A 21,112-nucleotide genomic window follows, 5' to 3' on the forward strand; every position below is an offset into this window, starting at 1 on the left:
CTCCTATACTGAATATATGTTTAAAAAAACAATATTTTGGCGATTATGTTCACTTTAACCAAAAAAATCGTCATTTTACTAATCAATCATGGTATTTTTTTTCATTTGCCTGTTTTAAACCAAAAATGACAAACCTGCCAAAAACGTGCATTTTATGATGACCTTTATTTTCAAGAGGTCATTGGTCAAAAACCTTTGGTTTCAGGAAGTTACTACGGTTGACTTTTTGATGTACACATTCATGTCAAGGCATTGGTATTCTTTTTTATTTCAAATATCTTAATTAATTTAAATTTTGACTTAATTTATGACTTGCCATTACCACTAGCTACAGCGTTCACAACTATATCTGGGAAATTTTGAGGCGCTATGTATTTACGCGACAGTTTTAAAACTTGCGGTTAGATTGGATTGATCACATAGATGGCGACAAAGTGCTGTTCAAAATTTAAAGTACACCGTCGGTTTTTTTACTCTAGGTTTCGCAATCAATAAAAACCGGTATATTCAAAAATCAGTATTGTTCATTAAAGCCATATTATAACATTTCTGTAAAAATAGATTAGTATTTATTTTCCATAAAATGTTAGCTTTTACTGTCAGATATGTCCCCTTTTAATTTTGAGCCGAACAAGTGAGGTAAAGCATAGAAAATTTGAATTTACTACTAGCGCCCATGCATGTTACTCCCGCGGTTGCAATACGGTACGATCCTCGGGGTGTGTGTGTATGTGTATCCCGCACGCCGTGTACGTACTGTGCATACGTGTTCGACTAATATTTCCATCGTAATAATAAAACGCCGGTTCCATCGTTTTATTCAAAATCTCGGATTTTGACAAAACTACAGCATCTAAAGTCTTGATTTTTGCAGAGTATCTTTATTGACTAAAGTACATTACAATCGTGTAAAAACCAGAATTTAAAAAAAATTGAGGGCGTTTTTCTCAGCAAATGTTATAATATGGCTTTAAGTGAGCTCTCATCATAATTATTATGCCGCATTCGATAAAAGACGAAGACTTTTTAAGGTTACTAGTAATATTATAATTGAAACCTTTTTATGACCATTTAGTGAATATTTTACTATTAGTATTTTTATTGAAACAAAGCCTGTGTATATAGTAGCTGACCTCGGCAAGTAAAACTAGAGCTACTGTGGCTCAAAAGCCACGAATATCAGGTGGTGACTTCTGACCTCATGTGACCTTTAATCTCATGTTGACTTTTTCATGTTCCCCTAATATCAAGGATGCTTTGCACCAATTTGAGCCCAATCGGGAAAATGTTAATATGTTATGTGACCTCATTTGACCTTTCACCTTGGGTAACCTCAGGTCACCAAGTTTAACCCTAGCACTACCAATCCATATTTTGTAACACAGACTACGAAAGGGGGAGGGTGTTGTTGCAATCCCCCTTAATTTTCAATTATAAACATCATAAACCACTAAACGTATAGCTATGGATCTCCTCTATCCAGTGATACCAAAATAAGACAAACATTCCCCATATAATGTCGCTATGGCGTCATAATTTGAGGGCGCCCATGCAAATTTAGGAAATTCTGGCTATGTACAAAAATATAGGCAAAATTGATTTCGGCTAAAAATGCGATTTTCACCAAATGTTCTCCTCGATATCAATTCAAGGAAATGACTATTTCAACCTAATTGACAAGTAAAAAGTCAGTAGCTCTTGGAATAAATTGACAACAGTGAAATGAAATCATTAACTGTATAAAGCAATGATGGGTTTCACTTCCCCCCTCTATGGTCATCTTTGACGGCCGATCCTACCCCCGAGTAAGGTGCCGGGGCAAAAATTTATCACTAAGATAAGCGCAAAGGATGGATCAACAATTAGCTTAGGTCGTTTAGGCGTAATAACGTGTGCGGTTTTTCTTTGTGACGGATAAAAAGTCTTAGGGTTCCCATCGTAGTTATAGGGTTAAGCCCATTAGGGTCCATTTTCAACATTTGACCTCATTTGACCTTTGACCTCGGGTGACCTTAGGTTTGCACCAAGTTTAAGCTCAATCTGTCAAAGTTACCATGGGCCTCATTTGACCTTTGACCTCGAGTTGACCCCAAGCTGAGGTACAATTCATTTATATTAAGCATGGGCCAGCAGGACTTCTGACCAAGTTTTGTGGCCATAGCATGTAGTAATTTAATGGAGCAGCACTTTTAAGAATTTCATAAAATTACCCGTAATAACCCCTTAATGACGCTTGACCCCTATCTGAGTATAAAGGGGCACTCAGAGACCCGTCAATCCCAAACTACACTATTCTCCATGTATGTTCTTTTTCTTGCAGTTTCAGAATATTTACTAGTGTAGTAACTAACCCCCACCAGGAATAAGCGAAATGCTTTGTTTTCTAATCTATAGAGGCAAAACTTCAAACTCTATGCCCGGACATAAGCCCGGCATCAGATTCACAGCTATCCGTGCTGTGAATTTTGGGTTTGCGTAAGCTTATACTGCCATTATGTACTGTTACAATACATGCTAGTTGCTCATGATATCTTGGCGCTGAGCAAAATTACCCTCGATTAGAGAAAAGCGAGGGCAATAAATCTTCTTTCCCTGGTCTTATTTTCACATACCACTGTTGGCAGGAGGGCTCCCAGCTCCAACCAAACCATGGGAAATAACCCTTTCCCTTCTTCCCTGTGCAACTCAGTGGTAATTAGTAGGCATATGTGGTAAAGTTATTTAACATGCAGAGGTCAATTCTTATTTAGATAGTTATTCTTTCTTTTAATATTTTCTTATTAAGATATTCTTTCCCTTAATAATATTTTCTAAACCTTTATTCTTTATGCAGTAGTAACAATTTTACCTTGGTTAATGTTGAATCTTGATGAATTCTTGAGCATGCAGGGAGTTAATAGATTGCCCAGGGCATATTTTGTCTGCCTGACCATAGACACTGATATTTTATCCTATTTTATTTTTACTTATTTTCACTTCATACATTTTCCTCATGTGATTATATGAAACTAATTTAAGCTGTTGTTTTTAGTGCAAAGAAGCAGTTTGAAATACCAACAGAAACATACAGCAATGATAACCAGATACTAGAACAAAGTAAAACTTGTAGTGAACATAGCTTGGTGCAAAAATTACATAATACTGGGACCTTCATGTCCAGACAAGGCACAGTGCCTATAGGGCATATTGTATGTTCACCATGCATCCACCTGTTAACTATGACATTTTGGAATGAATACACCAGTAGGAATTCTAGCTGACAGCTTTAAAAACTTTTTAAGGATGTGTACGCGTCATGGTTATTCCCCGGATTTCTGACCAAATTAACTTCATATTTGGCCATTTTAGTCCCAAAATTTTTGCGGACACCCTGTACTTATAAATATTCATAATAAAATTAATAAGCACTAACTTTAACCATAACCATAACCCAATGGGCTTCTGAATTTTAAAAAATTCAAAAATCTGAGTCAAATTACCCTTTGCTGTATGTCAAGCTAGGAGGTTGGTCATGCATTTCCCGCACAGAGAAAGAGTTTTGTACCTAATTCTCGTGAAAAATGGCTGAAAACTTACCCTTAGCCAAGGTAACGTAACGTGATTCACCATAATGCCGCTAACACGAAAAAAAGTTGGTAGTTTCGTCGAGGCATCCTGGCTACTGAGTTGATGTATTTTGTTTGCCGCGCACCTGTACAAGCCAGTAGTATGACCTTGTTGAATGGCTCATAGTGCCCTCATTCACACACATAGGCTTGAACAAGAGAACACCAACGCAGCTGCAAGGACGTCTCGAAACTTCCAACTTGCGACTTGACGCTCCTTTCTTAGTAGTAGTTCACATATAACATTAATTAACCCGATATCAGTGTAACGACTTTAAAGGATTCAACGCAACCACAATTTCGTTTCAGGTGCATCATGTCCATGTATCCAAGAAAACTGTTCTACGGGACGGGGTAGGGATGGAAGGGATGGACGGGACGGAAGGGACGGAGGTCAAGGACAAAAAGGAGAAGGTATATTTGTGTTACCATATCAAATGAATCTAGTATAAAGCCGATTATATTTCAAAATTTGAAAGTACATTTGTAGGTTACCGATTGATGTGTTATGCGATTCATTTTGGCAAAAGGAATAATACAATACAAGAAGATCAAATATAAAAACTGGTGCTAGGGGCCATGGAGAAGTCTCACGGAGACCTATTTGAAGGGGAACTGTTTTGGTATACCGTAAAACATGTTTTCGTATTCATTCGAAATCTTTGTTTATTTCAGCCCGTTTAAATTGATCAACCACAATCGGTCAGAAATAATAACTGTCATAACTGAATAGTCGTTGACTTACTTCAAAATGCCTGTAAACAGAGGAAATAAATCTGCAATTCAACAACATCGTAATTCCTGTTTGTATCATTTAAAGGGCATTTCGTGATCCACAGCCTCATCCCCCACTTTTCTCAAAAAAGTTGAGATTTTTATATCACTGGAATACTCTGGCTACATAATGTTTATGTACAAAATATTTCTTGCAGATTAATTCGTTTAGCAAAGATATCATGAAATTTGAATTTCGTTCTGGTGCACCAGAACGAAATTACAACGTATTGTCTATGGAGCAGTGTAATACACATAATCATGTATAACTCGCAAACGCAAAATCGGAATCAACTGAAATTTTGGGAATATGCTTTTTCGTGGATATGTACTGAAAATGTCATAAAAAGAGGATGCTAGGATCACAAAATACTCCTTTAAAAGCTTAATTTTTAACCTTACAGCATTAAGACAAAAAATGAAACTTTGACATTTTCATATTCATGTGTTAACGGGTTACATTGGTCAAAATTAATTTATAATCTAAAGATGATTTAAAATCTAGTAGCTAGATAATTTTTATTTACCTGTTTACTTCATTCAAGCTGGTGACATTGGCGCTATGGGGGAATCTGGCATTGATGGTGCGAACGGGGAAAAGGGTGATACCGGAAGTCCTGGACGAGATGCAACGGATCCAGGCAGTGTAGGAACTACATATGTCCGATGGGGGCGTACTACATGCCCATCAACATCTGATCTGAAGGTAGGCCTATAAGTTGGAATACTATAAAGGAAGTCCTCAAAGCGAAAGAAGGTCATATGATAAACAAGATGTATTGGATGGGTGGAAGTTTTACTTTGTATTTTAACATTTCTACAAACGTTGTAATTGTGAGATATTTTTGTTCAAAGTGGGCATATTATCTGAGAGGATGTTTTGAAATAAATAAATATTTGTTGCTTTTCCGTGGCTATTTTACATTGACTTAGATCGATAAGATCTTTTGTTTAAGTTAAACTCAATATTTATTTATTAAATTCAATATTATTTTGATAACATTGATCGCGCTTCGAATATTTTCAGGTATCGTCGGTGGTAGCTATTACACTTACAAAGGGGGCGCTGCAAATTATCTTTGTTTACCGCTTGATCCTGAAGATCTTCAGGTCGAGGTAGGAACTGAGGGATGGCGTGACACTGTACACACAACAGAATACGAAATTAACCACTTTCCTCCTTTGGCACATCTTCACGACCATGATGCACCGTGTGCCGTCTGCAGAGTTATTGGCCGAAGCACGATGCTGATGATTCCCGCCAAAACATCGTGCCCAGCAAATTGGATTTTTGAGTACAGAGGATATCTGATGACAGCGCATTATGTTCATGCGCATCAAACTGAATACCTTTGTGTTGATGAAAACAGGAACTGGAGGCGGTACTGAAGGAGCTCTGCTAGGTACGTCTAGGGTAACGAATTGGCCTGTGTTGTTTGCACTATATAGGGACACGCGGAAAAATGGACTCTATATAAGCCTGGGTTTATGGATGTGAAAGACAAGATATAATATACAATAACATTATGTGCTGGGTTTAAGTTTACGTTATAGGTCAGGCCTACTTTGACTCTGTCCAGGACGGACATTAGACCTAATCTTATATTTACCAATCTTATTACGAGTACAATGTATAGCAACTATGGGACAAAATACATGTTTTTCGAATTTCAGTTATAAGTGTATCCTAGTTTTGCTTCCCTTGGTCATTCAGTAGGTTTTATTTTGACCATAGCAGGTCGACGCACCTTTTTGTTATGGCTCTTGTGTAAACGGACATACCGGATGCACCATACGGATGACGTCACACTATATATAGACGTCATTAATGTTTGTATTAACGTTATGTGATATCATTTTACGTTATTTCTTTATTAAGTTGTGCCTCTAATCAGTACTATCTGTAATCACATGATGAACAAAAATTTGCTTAATAAGACCAGTTTCCCCCTCCATTTTCTTTGTGAATGCTGAATCATGATTGTAAACATGTGGGCATTGCTAATATAATGTCAACTTAACATTTTTTGCTGATATCATTGTAATTAAAGCAATCAGTGATCAGGGTACTGATTGATTAATGAAGATTGATTTGTGTGGACTTTTCTTTTGTTTCAAGTGACAATTGTTATGAATATTTGTAAATATTTTTAAATGCAACTATCAGCTTAAAAGCTGATAGTTGCATAAATGTTTCTTGAAATCATGTGTCCTGGAAATCATGCTGATATTATTCATAGAGGTGGGCTGATCGTATTCTGATTCGTCGAACACCTAATTTGCATAGTTTTGGAGGTTTCCATATTTGGGTTTACCTAATTAATTATTAATGACCCGGACGTTGTTTACATCATGACGTCATAGAGCTTGTTACTTGTCCGATTCGAAACACGAAAAGCATTTGCACTTTTCTTTCCATTAATGTTATATCATGAAATACCATATAGCGGAGGTGTTAGTTTTTTATATAAGGAAAATATTCAAACCGAAGACCCCATGTTGACAATGGCTAGATATGCTGTATTAATTCAGGAAAGGTCCGACGATTTGTCCGCCATTTTTTTACTTCAGATTTTGAGGTTATTTAGTAGACTTGCTTTATACCAGTCGTTTTCGTTATCCTAACTACAGATTGCATAATTGGAAAGTGAACTTCGACATACGTGATGCGAAAAAGTCTTGCCGTACCTTTTTTGATTCATTTACATGCATGTTTCAGCCGAGACGGTTACGTTTGCGGCCACGAAGAGGTATACAGATAAGCTCATTTAGGTTTTACTAAAGTAAAACATCTTTGGTTACAGTTAAGAAATGGAAAAGTTAATTTAAAGAAAGATGCAGAGAAAGCCACTTCCAAAAAAATTAAACATTACCCTATTTGGAGGTGAGCCGGAAAGAGTTTTGTCCCGTGCCCAAAAGAGTCTTGAAGTTGCTGATGTTATAATAAGGCGTCTTACAGTACCAATTTGCGCTGGTTATCAGTACCGGTGGCATCCAGGAGTACTTCCGGTGACGATATTGTCATTCATGAGTCTGCAAACGAAGGACGGGTTTTATGAATCACAGTGAAGCCCATGTGTGAATATATGAGGTCGCGAACTGTACGATGGGATATGATATACAGGATTATTCTCGATTAGGCTTGAGATCTTTCCAAATATTTACGATCCTTTATCATATAACAGAACTGGCAGAGTGCCCTTGGTGGGGCAATAATCAGACAAGAACAGGACGAAAATCTTAGCCAAAGAAAACAACATCGTCTAATCAGGATAAACTTTTTATTTTAAGCGTAAAAAGTTGAAAATGTTCTAATTTTGACTGGGAGGAAAGTAGAGTGAGGCAAAACACACATATAGGGGGCGGTGTTTCACTGTAATAAAGTGCTTTTCACATCCGCCCGACAAAGAGTCTCTGAATGTTTTATGTGGTAAATGTTATTTATTAAATTGCGTCCCTTCGTTTGTATGCTAAGCAATAAGGAGACTCCCATTTCGTAGGAAAGGGGATTCATGAATATGTTGTTTACCGGAGTCCATTTTAGTGACCCTAGCACGGGCTAACATTTCTGCGACCCCTCCTATATATCTTGGGCTGAACATTTTATGCCATTCCTTCCGCATACACAAACTTAAAACAAGTAATTCCTCGTTAAACCTAAATCGTGGAGCGGGCGAAATTTTTAATTACATAGTTAAAGAGTGTGCACACATTTTGATTATAAGTTAAAAGAATGCGCGCGTATTTTGAGTCACCAGCCCTTAATTATAATTTTATAACATCACTAGTTTAGGTATTACAAAAATATGGCCCCTCCGCCTATTTTGGTATACAAATTCTACGAACCTGCAATATACTCCCCCCCCCCCCCATTCCAAAGTAAATGACAGCTCCTTAAATGGTAAAAAAGTTTATTTGGGAACAAAAAACGTGTAACCTTAACCTGTGTGAAACGGAAACTGATAGTAGATAAAGGTTACCCTATCAAAACAACCCCGTTTCTAGTAAACTTCCTCTGGTATATAGAAATTATTGTCATTAACTCATGATTACGATGCAAATTAACACCTATGGCCATGTCAGGCATCTGGTACCTTTGCATGCATATTCTTATGTGGTAGTCGGTATTTAAATGTGGAATCTTCTTTTATGGGATTCCACATAATGTGATATTCCATCTGTGTTAGGATTATATGTTGTATTCCGAAACTGCTACGGATATGACGATTGCAGATCGACCATTTATACACCTAACGTCATAGATGTTCGCTAGGACTACGAAGATCACGAACACCAAATTGGACCACGGGGATCCTTAATACCCAATTAAAGATCCTGAATACAAGCGGGGAATTTACAATCTGGAGCGCCATGGTGAATCGTTTTCATAGGATGAATTTGTTTGCATTCTATTCCATAGGTCTGGTTCTGTGCTTATTGGAATGCGCTCGTGACGTACAAGGTAGGTAATTATAGGATCCACAACTTATAAGTCACCCACACATCGTCCACATGATGTAAATAATTATTTTGTACAGGCAGTAAACGAACTGGGCAATAAATGTACCGCCGGCTGCTGAGAGTAGCTGCTAGTTACAAAATAAGATAAATTTATACTTGGTGTTTGACCAATAAGGTAGCTCGCTTTTCCCGCAGTTCTATCTAATTGGTTAAAACCTAATCGCTATAGCTCAGCGATGTAATAATTTCAGCTATGAGTAGTCTTTCAAAATATCAATGCAAAATCCTATTGTTGAATGACGGACAATAAAGCTTGCATTTACTCTATAGAATTGAAAGGATATATACCATTTCACATTATTACATTTCCTCAAATGTTTTCGATTCGATTATACTCATCCCCATTTTAACTCCGTAATGCTATAGACATTCCCGGGCGGGATCACTTTCCTTATTTCCTTCTTTAATCATTGCTCGGCGGCGAAACTGATAAAAGTGCATTATAGTTTGCTTCAAGCCGAGCCACATTGGGATGACTTGCACGAAGGATGTAGGGTTATGTGACCGCTGATGGGTTGAATTCTCAGTATGCCTAATCATGAAGCTCCCGTGGCCAAGTGGTTACTGAAACAAACAGGGACAATATATTATATTAAATCAAAACGAACTGCAATGTATCGTCCAAGTTGCTAAAGGAAAATAAATAGAATCGGGCTAGGCAGGTAGAGTGAATTCACCACGTGAATATAAAAACGCCCACGGGATCATGATTGACTCTCAATCCTAGTCGATCACGAGCTATCACGGTGATATGTTGTCTTCTTTTCGAGGCTGTTTAATCATTTGAAGGTAAGCAACGTCAAAAATGGTTCGTTAAAATCAACATAAAAAAATGTCCACCCCCCCCCATTTCAGCCTATACGGACTATTGCAATGTTAATTTTCCTAGGTAACAAAATATCATCGATGGTGATAACTATAACGCATTTAACTTGCAAATAGAGTATTTTTGGGCGGGTGCGGCGTGCCGCACCCGCCCTATATTCTCTGACTATTGACCTACTTTTTCACATGCCGCAGTGTTGAGAAAGTATTCGTGCCGGTTATATCCCAAACACCCACAGAGGTGATAGTTTACGGCGAGTTTTGTAATTATTACTTGATTTTGATATGTAAGTAATACGATAAAGTCGTCATAGGCAGTAATGTGTTTGTATTAAAAGAAATAACAAAAATAATTATTTAAGTAATGCTTGTTTTCCTAATCTTTGGGCTAAATTAATAGCATCGTGAAGGTCATATATACCATTTTATACTGTACTGACAGCTTCGGCATGTACTTAAATACAGCTTGTATGTGCATTGTGTTCAGTGTGTACTATTTACTTTTCAAATCTTGTGACAAATAGTGCTTGCTGATGCTTGTATAAGGTATTTATAGACAAATTATTAGAATGCATGTGCACCAGTAGAAATGGCCCAGGTTGAATAAAATAAATAAACATATGAATGAATATTTTATTCCCTAGATTAATTTTGTTGGGACAAAATAATGATATAGTTTGACGCTTTGAAATACAGTTATGTTAATCATAATAAAGTTACAAAGTTAAAAAATAATATCGAAATATTGTAAAATCAAACTTTTCCCCTCATAAGTTTTAAACTTTGATTTGGAAAGATACCCCAGCCCTGTTGTCTCACCAGAGAAGATGAGAAGTATTTCTATCTGATGATAAAAAAAACTCTAGGTATGATTACGAAAATGTTTTAAATAACTATTATCTACAAAGGTTTTATAACAATGTTTTATATAAAATGTTAACATAAAACGTCTTCTGTTATGATGTGAAGGGTTAATATAAAAACAGGGAAAATCTGTTCCAACTGACCAGCAGAGAACAAAGGATAAGCAATAGATAAGATTAAAATCGGGGAAAATATGACACAACCTCCAATGGGGGAATAACAAGCGTATAAACGTATAAAGTTAAAAACTCTTTTAACTTTGTTTATACGTTTTGTGTTATTCCCCATTGGAAATCGATGTTGTGTCATATTTTCCCTGTTTTTAATTGTGAAGACTTACTCATTCTTTCATTTCTCTTGACAATTTTTCATTTGCCCGCCCTATTCCTTTTAAAGGAATTTTTATTGTGAGAGCTGAGAGTACACAAGACATATCGAATTGCATTCTGAATACGAGGAATGTCCTTCTGGTATCAAATAATTTTGATATTTTTTTATTGCGCTATATAAATGGTATGACAGATTATTAAAATATTAGATTTTTCAATTTTGATATTTAACAGTCTTCGAAGTAAACTTTATAAATTGAAGATATACATTTTTTTGGTGTTTGGGGGAAAAATCTTCAATACGAAAGGTCAAAAATTTCTATTGATCGTCGGCTTTTCATCTCAGCTACATACAGTTTAAGTACATTATTATTAGATTGATAAAGTTTACTTTGACTACGGTTAAATTGCAAAAATATCAATTTTTAATCGTTTGTCATCAAATGTGTATTATAGCCTACCGTAAAACCTTGTCTAAAACCATATAGAGTGCTTCTGATGAAAGCTAAATTTTTGCAGACGACATTATAGAGTTTGAGCAAATACATTACAGATCCAAGTATATACAAACAAGTATTACTGTAAGACCAATCTGTTGTATTGGTATATTTACGCTTGGTTCGTATTAATTAAGCTTTCATCAAAAACACTATACAGTAAGCCAAATAATTAAGGTACCAATTACGTTCAGCCACTGTATATCCTAAACAAATGCAGATATGTCATAATTGGAACCAACAGCCAATAGCTGCATCTCTAAGCTCGAATTTAAGACCTCATTCGTTGAAATTGTTCAAGAAATAAAGACACGACGATCAAAAAACCCAAGGAAGATTCAAATTTAAAAGTTTCAGTTTGCCACATTGCATGTCCTATGGATTTGTACACAAAGCGTTCACGAACAAGAAAAACTAGCGTCGTGCTTTCATTGATTAGAACACAGAAGTGCAACTTTTTATTTCATATCTTCATTAGGTTTTAGATCACCGTTTCATTACTTCTCAAATCAAATAAGGTCTTAAATCAGCGCTAAAGAGTACAGGCATCGGTTGCTTGTTTTAATTTTGACATATTTGTTTTTATTTAGGATAATTATACAGGGGTGAACACAACTGTTACCTTAATTCTTTTGCTTACTGTATATGTTTGTAGACGAGGTTTTACAGTATCGCGAATTTCAAGAAATCGAAATTATTTGATATCAGAAGGACATTCTTCGTATTCAGAATGCAATTCGATATGTCTGATGTGCTCTCATGTCCCATAAAAATACTGTCCAAACGTTGCTACCAGAGCCCTTAATTTCTGACCTCTATGTGGCCAATAAAACTAACCAAACCCCCCGGCTTTGACCTTTTTGCTTATAACTCAAGAAAATGATGTCGCGAGTAGGTCAAACAGTACATTTTCTGAATTCTTCTGACCAGACGAACAAGTTAGAAATATGTTGTATGATATTTCACCCCTGGACATTGTTTAAAAAATGATAACATAGTTTATCTTTTTCTGCGTGTTTTATTTTGTTGTTGTTTTTGGGTGTTTTTTTTAATTTTGAACCTTTGCAACCATTAAGATATGCAAGTGTTTGTTTGTTTGTTTAACCTTATAATATAGTTTGTCAAAACTGAATATTGTACCAACATGTCCATCGTCAAACCATTGGTTTATTTAACCGTAACCTACTTATTGCGAAAGGTGGTGTAAAGGCAAAATACTGCTTTGATAACAGTGTCACGCAGCATAGGCAGATAAATCGGCCTACATTTTTTTAAAATTCTAGTGATTTTTAAACTTGTGCACCGCTACCTTCAAATTATTGACACGGTTTTGTAGGAAAATTCCGAATTATTTTGAAACTTATGCTTTACGCTCGAACATATAAAAGCAATTCAAAGATGAGGTGATTTTTCCCTGGCACTATACACGCAGTTTTGAAGGTATTTCCTGGTTCTTTCAATCACCATTAAGTGCTGAAAGGTCGCATGTGACGTTATGTTTTGATATCTTAGTTGTATCATTTTAACCCTGTATCATTATACCGTTTATATTAGAGAGACTGTATATTTAAATTCTTGGAGCTTCCAAGAAGACTTTCTTGAATTGGTGAAAAATGGGCTCTTTGTCCCTTTTCTTTTCCTTTGCCTCTCCGATTTTCTCTTAAATTTTTTTTTTATCTCAGGGGCACTTTTCTTTTTCATTTTTGTCAGCTCTGCCCCTTCTTTCCACGAACAACCCGCCACCGCCTTCCCGCTGGCTACGCTACTGCAGGGGCTTAGCCAGCTTTCTTGGTCAGGGGTGGCAAAATAAAATTTCGAAGGCACAGACGAAAAAAAAAAGTTTTTTAGAGCTAATTGATTCTTTTAGCCACAACCCCAGCTCCAGCGAGTATTCGCCTCGTCAATGGTATTTCATATGTTTTTCTTATTGATTCTAATTGATTCTTTTAGCCACAACCCCAGCTCCAGCGAGTATTCGCCTCGTCAATGGTAATTCATGTTTTTCTTATTGATTCTAATTGATTCTTTTAGCCACAACCCCAGCTCCAGCGAGTATTCGCCTCGTCAATGGTAATTCATATGTTTTTCTTATTGATTTTAATTGATTCCTTTAGCCACAACCCCAGCTCCAGCGAGTATTCGCCTCGTCAATGGTAATTCATATGTTTTTTGTCTTATTGATTTTAATTGATTCCTTTAGCCACAGCCCCAGCTCCAGCGAGTATTCGCCTCGTCAATGGTAATTCATATGTTTTTCTTATTGATTATAATTGATTCCTTTAGCCACAACCTCAGCTCCAGCGAGTATTCGCCTCGTCAATGGTAATTCATATGTTTTTCTTATTGATTCTAATTGATTCTTTTAGCCACAACCCCAGCTCCAGCGAGTATTCGCCTCGTCAATGGTAATTCATATGTTTTTCTTATTGATTCTAATTGATTCTTTTAGCCACAACCCCAGCTCCAGCGAGTATTCGCCTCGTCAATGGTAATTCATATGTTTTTCTTATTGATTTTAATTGATTCCTTTAGCCACAACCCCAGCTCCAGCGAGTATTCGCCTCGTCAATGGTAATTCATATGTTTTTTGTCTTATTGATTTTAATTGATTCCTTTAGCCACAGCCCCAGCTCCAGCGAGTATTCGCCTCGTCAATGGTAATTCATATGTTTTTCTTATTGATTATAATTGATTCCTTTAGCCGCAACCCCAGCTCCAGCGAGTATTCGCCTCGTCAATGGTAATTCATATGTTTTTCTTATTGATTCTAATTGATTCTTTTAGCCACAACCCCAGCTCCAGCGAGTATTCGCCTCGTCAATGGTAATTCATATGTTTTTCTTATTGATTCTAATTGATTCTTTTAGCCACAACCCCAGCTCCAGCGAGTATTCGCCTCGTCAATGGTAATTCATATGTTTTTCTTATTGATTCTAATTGATTCTTTTAGCCACAACCCCAGCTCCAGCGAGTATTCGCCTCGTCAATGGTAATTCATATGTTTTTCTTATTGATTTTAATTGATTCCTTTAGCCACAACCCCAGCTCCAGCGAGTATTCGCCTCGTCAATGGTAATTCATATGCTTTTCTTATTGATTCTAATTGATTCTTTTAGCCACAACCCCAGCTCCAGCGAGTATTCGCCTCGTCAATGGTAATTCATATGTTTTTCTTATTGATTCTAATTGATTCTTTTAGCCACAACCCCAGCTCCAGCGAGTATTCGCCTCGTCAATGGTAATTCATATGTTTTTGTCTTATTGATTCTAATTGATTCCTTTAGCCACAACCCCAGCTCCAGCGAGTATTCGCCTCGTCAATGGTAATTCATATGTTTTTGTCTTATTGATTCTAATAGATTCTTTTAGCCACAACCCCAGCTCCAGCGAGTATTCGCCTAGTCAATGGTAATTCATATGTTTTTCTTATTGATGCTAATTGATTCCTTTAGCCACAACCCCAGCTCCAGCGAGTATTCGCCTCGTCAATGGTAATTCATATGTTTTTCTTATTGATTCTAATTGATTCCTTTAGCCACAACCCCAGCTCCAGCGAGTATTCGCCTCGTCAATGGTAATTCATATGTTTTTCTTATTGATTCTAATTGATTCCTTTAGCCACAACCCCAGCTCCAGCGAGTATTCGCCTCGTCAATGGTAATTCATATGTTTTTCTTATTGATTCTAATTGATTCCTTTAGCCACAACCCCAGCTCCAGCGAGTATTCGCCTCGTCAATGGTAATTCATATGTTTTTCTTATTGATTCTAATTGATTCCTTTAGCCACAACCCCAGCTCCAGCGAGTATTCGCCTCGTCAATGGTAATTCATATGTTTTTCTTATTGATTCTAATTGATTCCTTTAGCCACAACCCCAGCTCCAGCGAGTATTCGCCTCGTCAATGGTAATTCATATGTTTTTCTTATTGATTCTAATTGATTCCTTTAGCCACAACCCCAGCTCCAGCGAGTATTCGCCTCGTCAATGGTAATTCATATGTTTTTCTTATTGATTCTAATTGATTCCTTTAGCCACAACCCCAGCTCCAGCGAGTATTCGCCTCGTCAATGGTAATTCATATGTTTTTCTTATTGATTCTAATTGATTCCTTTAGCCACAACCCCAGCTCCAGCGAGTATTCGCCTCGTCAATTGTAATTCATATGTTTTCTTATTGATTCTAATTGATTCCTTTAGCCACAACCCCAGCTCCAGCGAGTATTCGCCTCGTCAATGGTAATTCCAGTAATGAAGGACGAGTGGAGATATATTTCCAAGGACGTTGGGGAACAATTTGTGATGACCAATGGACACTACAAAACGGAAATGTGGTGTGCCGACAATTAGGATATACAGAAGGTAAGGTGAATTTGGGGATGTGCGCACAAGTGGTAATTCCCAATAGTCTGCGAAAAATCACTTCCCCTTGCGATGTACCTCCCTCTATCGTCGTGTCAAATCGGTGCTCTCCCAGCCCCGATCTGCCAAAAATACCTGTCCTCTTTGTTTCTTTGTTGGGTGGGGGTGCAAAGCCATGGCTAGAACTACTGGAACTATTTCTCTTTGGGGTTCGCCATTCTGTGTATTTCATTACACGTGACACGGTGTGTGATGCTGTCGTATACACAGGACCCCTTTCCACGCTCCCGCATTGACAGCCCGCATCACGTACCACATTATAGAGGGGGGACACAGTTTGCATATCCTATGTGGCTGAATTGGTCTACCTACACAAAGCTCGATAAATGATTCCATGTCACTCATGATGCAGTCATGTCTACAGTAGAATTCACCACGACCTTTGCAGGACTTAAACCCCATTAAAAGCTATTAAACCAAGATAACAGTCATTGAAAACAGCTCAACTAGGTTAAATCAGATCTTCTCTGGTTAAATCCACACTACACATGTTTCTGTTTTAACTGTGCGATATTGCAATGAGCTGGTATTATAGTTTCAGTTGGGTGAACGATTATAAAGCAAACGCAAGGTAACAATACTGTGTGGGCCTTTGTTTACGACGAAATGAGACAATAGTCTACATAATTGTTAACCAGCATTCTTGAAAATGAGAAACATAATGGTTGTAGACTTAACACGGTTTGGAAATAATTTCTTCATATTTTTTGGTGTTATCTGTCGTTTACATATCCTTCCTAAAACACCAAAGTGCGAATATTTCCAAACACCTAAATTAGCTAAAATTTAGGACATGTTACAAAACTATATTTTCTAGAATTTCAGAGAGAACTTTAAATATTGGCCGGTTATTTTTCAAACAGTGACGTTAACTAGACAATGCCTTACATATAACATACACTAAAACACTAAAGTGCGAATATTTCCAAACACCTTAATTAGCTAAAAATTTCGGTAATGTTACAAAACTATATTTTCTAGAATTTCAGAGAGTACTTTAATATTGGCCGGTTATTTTTCACACAGTGACGTTAACTAGGGGTACATATAACATACACTGTTTGTAGAGGTCACGCGTCAATGGTGAGATTACTGTGTATTATGTATAGGAAAATGAACAGTAACTGCAGCATGTTTGGTCTTATTAAAAGTAGATTCCGAATACAATTTCAGACATGCCGTAAAATATAAAGCCTATAAAATACATACCGCTGTGTCAGACATAATAATCCTTGAACACAGCAAAAATTCAAGTAACCCGAACACACATTTAAATCCAGCATATAAGTCCAACGAATTGGTTTCGTTTTCATCCATTATTGCATTTGTAGCGGTTCGAATAGAACTAGCCGCAGTACGGTTTGGTCCGGGTACCGGAGATATCTTACTAGATGATGTCATGTGCGACGGGTCCGAATCTTCACTAGCCGAGTGCGTCAACCGAGGATGGGGTGTACATAACTGTGTTCACACGGAAGATGCAGGTGTGATGTGCAGCACGGAAAGAGGTAAATTATGAATTAGCAATCAAATCAAAAAATAAATAATGGTATACCAGGGGTCCATTTCACTCAACTTTACGAAGCTTCGTAAGTCTCAAAATCAATAATTGTAACTTACGACGCATCGTAAAATTTATTTCACTAAAATGACTTACTATTGATAACCTTCGTAAGTAATAGGGATTTGCTACAGGAACCCGTCGTAAAGTTATGTCTAGTAAAAGGGTATTCGTAACTTGCAAAAGGTTACTTGAGTTACGAAGTGTTAAACGTTTGGGGTCCATTTCACTAAAATTTACGAAGCTTCGTAAGTTTCAAAATCAATCGTAACTTATGACGTATCGCAAGTTCTAATTCCGTAAAATGACTTACGACGGCGCCCTTTGTAAGTAATATGGATTTACTACAGGAACCCTCGTAAAGTTACGTCTAGTGAAAGGGTATTCGTAACTTGCACAAGGTTACTGAGTTACGAAGGGATACAGTGCACTCGTAATTCGCCGTCAATTTCGAAAAAAAAGTATGGTTCTAATCCCTGACTGTCTAAATCCGTTTTCACAATCTATAATCTAAGACCGAATTATGAAAGACTAGTTTGCGTCTGACGTCATGGCAAAGTCGTGTCGTGATTGGTTGCTGACCTGCACAGAACATCATTTTCGGTGTAGTTAACAGGACGTCATAAGCAAACTAGTCTTTTTAATTCGGTCTCGAATTATAAGTACGGACATAATATGCGTACCCTTTACCTTGCCGTGGGGGCATCTGTAGAGGAAATGAAGTGGCTGTGATTCTGATAGCCACTATAAACGGCGGCGCTTTGAGACTATACAAATCGATATGTGTATGTTCAGACGTATGTACGCAGGACTAAAAAAAATAATTCCGCTCTCCCCGTGGCTCATCTGGTAATGGCAGATGACCCATGACAAAAGACCTCGTTACAGTCGGTTCCAATCAGGGTAATAAGCCCGATTGTTGGCTACACTTGACTGTCCTGCAAAAATCCCCCGACCAGCTATCTACGGCGACCCCCTTCTTTCACCAGGTCACCTGTGCCTTGCCGAAGTTTCGTCAGCGTTATTTCCTAGATTTCAGCTGTTAATGCCTAGATTATGCTCGACATAAAAAAAATCAAATGTCAAATAGACATTGAATGTTAAAGAACCTCTATTTTGGAGATGTTACAAATCTTAAGGCCAGTGTGTGCTTGAGCGTGAGACATCATGACAGCAGGGGAATACATGCCATCAATGATCTTAGATCGGAATAAGCTAATTTTAATTTTGTCGATGTAGTCGTTCTTAAATCGTCGCTTTTCAATGTCTGTGTATTTGATGTGATAAAATACATGAAAAGTGAGGCTATTAATAGCCTTCAGGAGTTGTCAAAATAACAACCAGTAAAATAAATGATGCTGTCTTTTGCAACTACAGTTTCATCTACAGCACATGGCTCTGTGCGTCTCGTCGGTGGCCCGAGTGAGTTAGAAGGACGGCTGGAAATACATCACTCAGGACAGTGGGGTACAGTATGTGATGACGGATGGAGCATGGACAATTCCAATGTGGTATGCAGACAACTTGGATTTCTAGGAGGTAAGCAAAATAAAAGACAGTGTCTTTTTATCTCTGTCTTTCATTATAGCGACCAATTGACTCTTAGGAAAGATCCGTCATCCCAAACAGGATTTTTCCTGCAAGCGCACACGCAAAAGGTGCATTTTTTTCGTACTTTACACGGTATTACTCATGCGCGAGTAAGTACTCACCTTCAACATTCGCTTTGGGGATAGAAGCTCGTTTTGAGATGACCGTGCAATGAATGAAGGGAGTTATTGCAAAATATAGGAGCACATAGCAAACACAAAATATCTTGTAAACCATTTTTGTAACATTTTTCGAAACCTTATAAAACATTCCGTTTCAAAACATGTTTTTAAAATGTCGCCAAACTGTTCTAAATGATATCATTTTCCAATGTATCTTTTCAAAACGTTCAAAATGTTATGAACATTTTTATAACCTTTATTATCCGACATGTAAATGTGTTATGGCAAATTTTGAGCATCTTTTGAAAACGTTGTTTTTGCTAGCTGGGAATAACAAATAGCCTATAAACAACGGAAGTAACCAATTGGTCATGTCGGAAGTAATAAGTACTGGACAAATGACCTCCAATTATTTGTATATCAGAGAAGATTAAACTCGGTAGCATTCTATGAAACTGACTCTTTATGTTACTACACTTTCACAAAACTAACGGTTCTTTTTGGATTTGTTTGTTTTTGGACACTTAACAATTGACACGATTTCTGCCACAAAATATGGTATTTACGGTATTGACAACAAGAAAAACACAAATCGACTGCTTGGTGCACCAAAAGGCTGACTGCACAGCATCCGGCAAGTTATAACTGAATTTCAAAAAATAAAAATACAATTTAAGAAACCTCAAAAAAGGGGACGTGAAACATGTTTATTTTTGTATTTGGCCTAACTGTGTTTGTTTAACCTTAGCAATATTTGTGCATCACGCATATGCCTTTTTGGGCTCCAAGCAGTCGAAATATTTTGGTATAGACGAATCCAACGAGCCAATTGATGATCAACATTCAGTCGGCCATTACCGGGTCCCGTCTGCACTAAACTGGCGTTGTTACTGTCCAATTGGGTGGATTAAATCCGTTTAAAAATCGATGTTGAATTGTATTTTGTTCTAAACTTTCATCATTCTTTGTCTACTTGTAACACCGGTGATGAAATGAAGTTTAATATCCCCGCGAAGGTCACATCATTTCACATTTTAGGTGGGATAGACCTAAGGGGGGACCCAGCTATGGCTGCCATTGAGGTGTAGGAATGCGTGAAAATGGATTCGTCTATAAGAAGCTTTCTTTGTACATGTTGTAGCTCACTTGGTAGTCAGGAAGTAGTCGAGATGTTGTTGTGGTCCTCTTTGATTAGAACGAGAACAGAGGTACCTGGTTCATGATTGCGGGAATCTAATTTAATCTAATTTTTATTCATTATCCAATTCAAGGACAAATATTATCATAATGACTGTCATGCTTTACAGTATGTCACCAGGGCAGCTGATTATATTTAGATAATTATTTACCTTATTTTACCAATGTGATAGCAAACAAAAGGGGTACTAACTCATTCAATCATACTCTGAACAACGAAATATCTTCAGCATGACACCTGTTATGAACTTTGCCTTAATCATTCAAAGATAACTTTGTGGAATGCTTGACAGAGCAAGATAGGGAAGTTAAATGCATTATGGGAAGGGCGAGTGGAATTACGTTATCTCCGGTCAAGACAATAGATGCCATTTTCGGCCATTTTGCTTCTTTATGATGTTATTAAAGTGTACTTATCTACAAAAATACATTTACTAACATTTTTACAATTTTAAATCAAGTTAAGTATACGAGGGTGCAATATACAGTAAGCCAAAGAATTAAGGTACCAGTTGTGTTCACCCCTGTATATCCTAAATAAAGACAAATGTGTCAAAATAAGCAGTCAACGCCTTCACGCTTTAGCTCTGATTTAAGACATTATTTGTTGAAATTGGTTGAGAATTAAAGAAACGGTGATCTAAAACCTAATGAAGAAACGAAATCAAAAGTTGCATTTTTGTGCTCTAATCAATGAAAGCACGACGCTAGTTTTAACGTGCTAATCAATGGAAGCGTGGCGCTAGTTCTCTAGTTCACGAACGCTTTGTGTACAAATCAATAGGGCATGCAATGCAGCAAACTGCA

General features: G+C 37.2%; 1 protein-coding gene across 1 annotated transcript in view; it reads left to right on the forward strand.

Moving 5' to 3' along the window:
• The first annotated feature begins 8,440 nt into the window (after nucleotides 1–8,440).
• The window catches only part of LOC140146744 (scavenger receptor cysteine-rich domain-containing protein DMBT1-like), a 28,465-nt gene continuing 15,793 nt past the window's right edge, over nucleotides 8,441–21,112 (forward strand). The window contains exons 1-4 of the mRNA XM_072168618.1: nucleotides 8,441–8,841; nucleotides 15,614–15,775; nucleotides 17,167–17,343; nucleotides 18,774–18,935. Coding sequence (XP_072024719.1) covers nucleotides 8,751–8,841; nucleotides 15,614–15,775; nucleotides 17,167–17,343; nucleotides 18,774–18,935 — 592 coding nt within the window. The 5' untranslated portion in view covers nucleotides 8,441–8,750. The remainder of the gene's footprint in view (nucleotides 8,842–15,613; nucleotides 15,776–17,166; nucleotides 17,344–18,773; nucleotides 18,936–21,112) is intronic.

The sequence above is a fragment of the Amphiura filiformis genome, chromosome 2 (genome assembly GCF_039555335.1).
Source record: "Amphiura filiformis chromosome 2, Afil_fr2py, whole genome shotgun sequence".
NCBI classification, from domain to species: Eukaryota; Metazoa; Echinodermata; class Ophiuroidea; order Amphilepidida; family Amphiuridae; genus Amphiura; species Amphiura filiformis.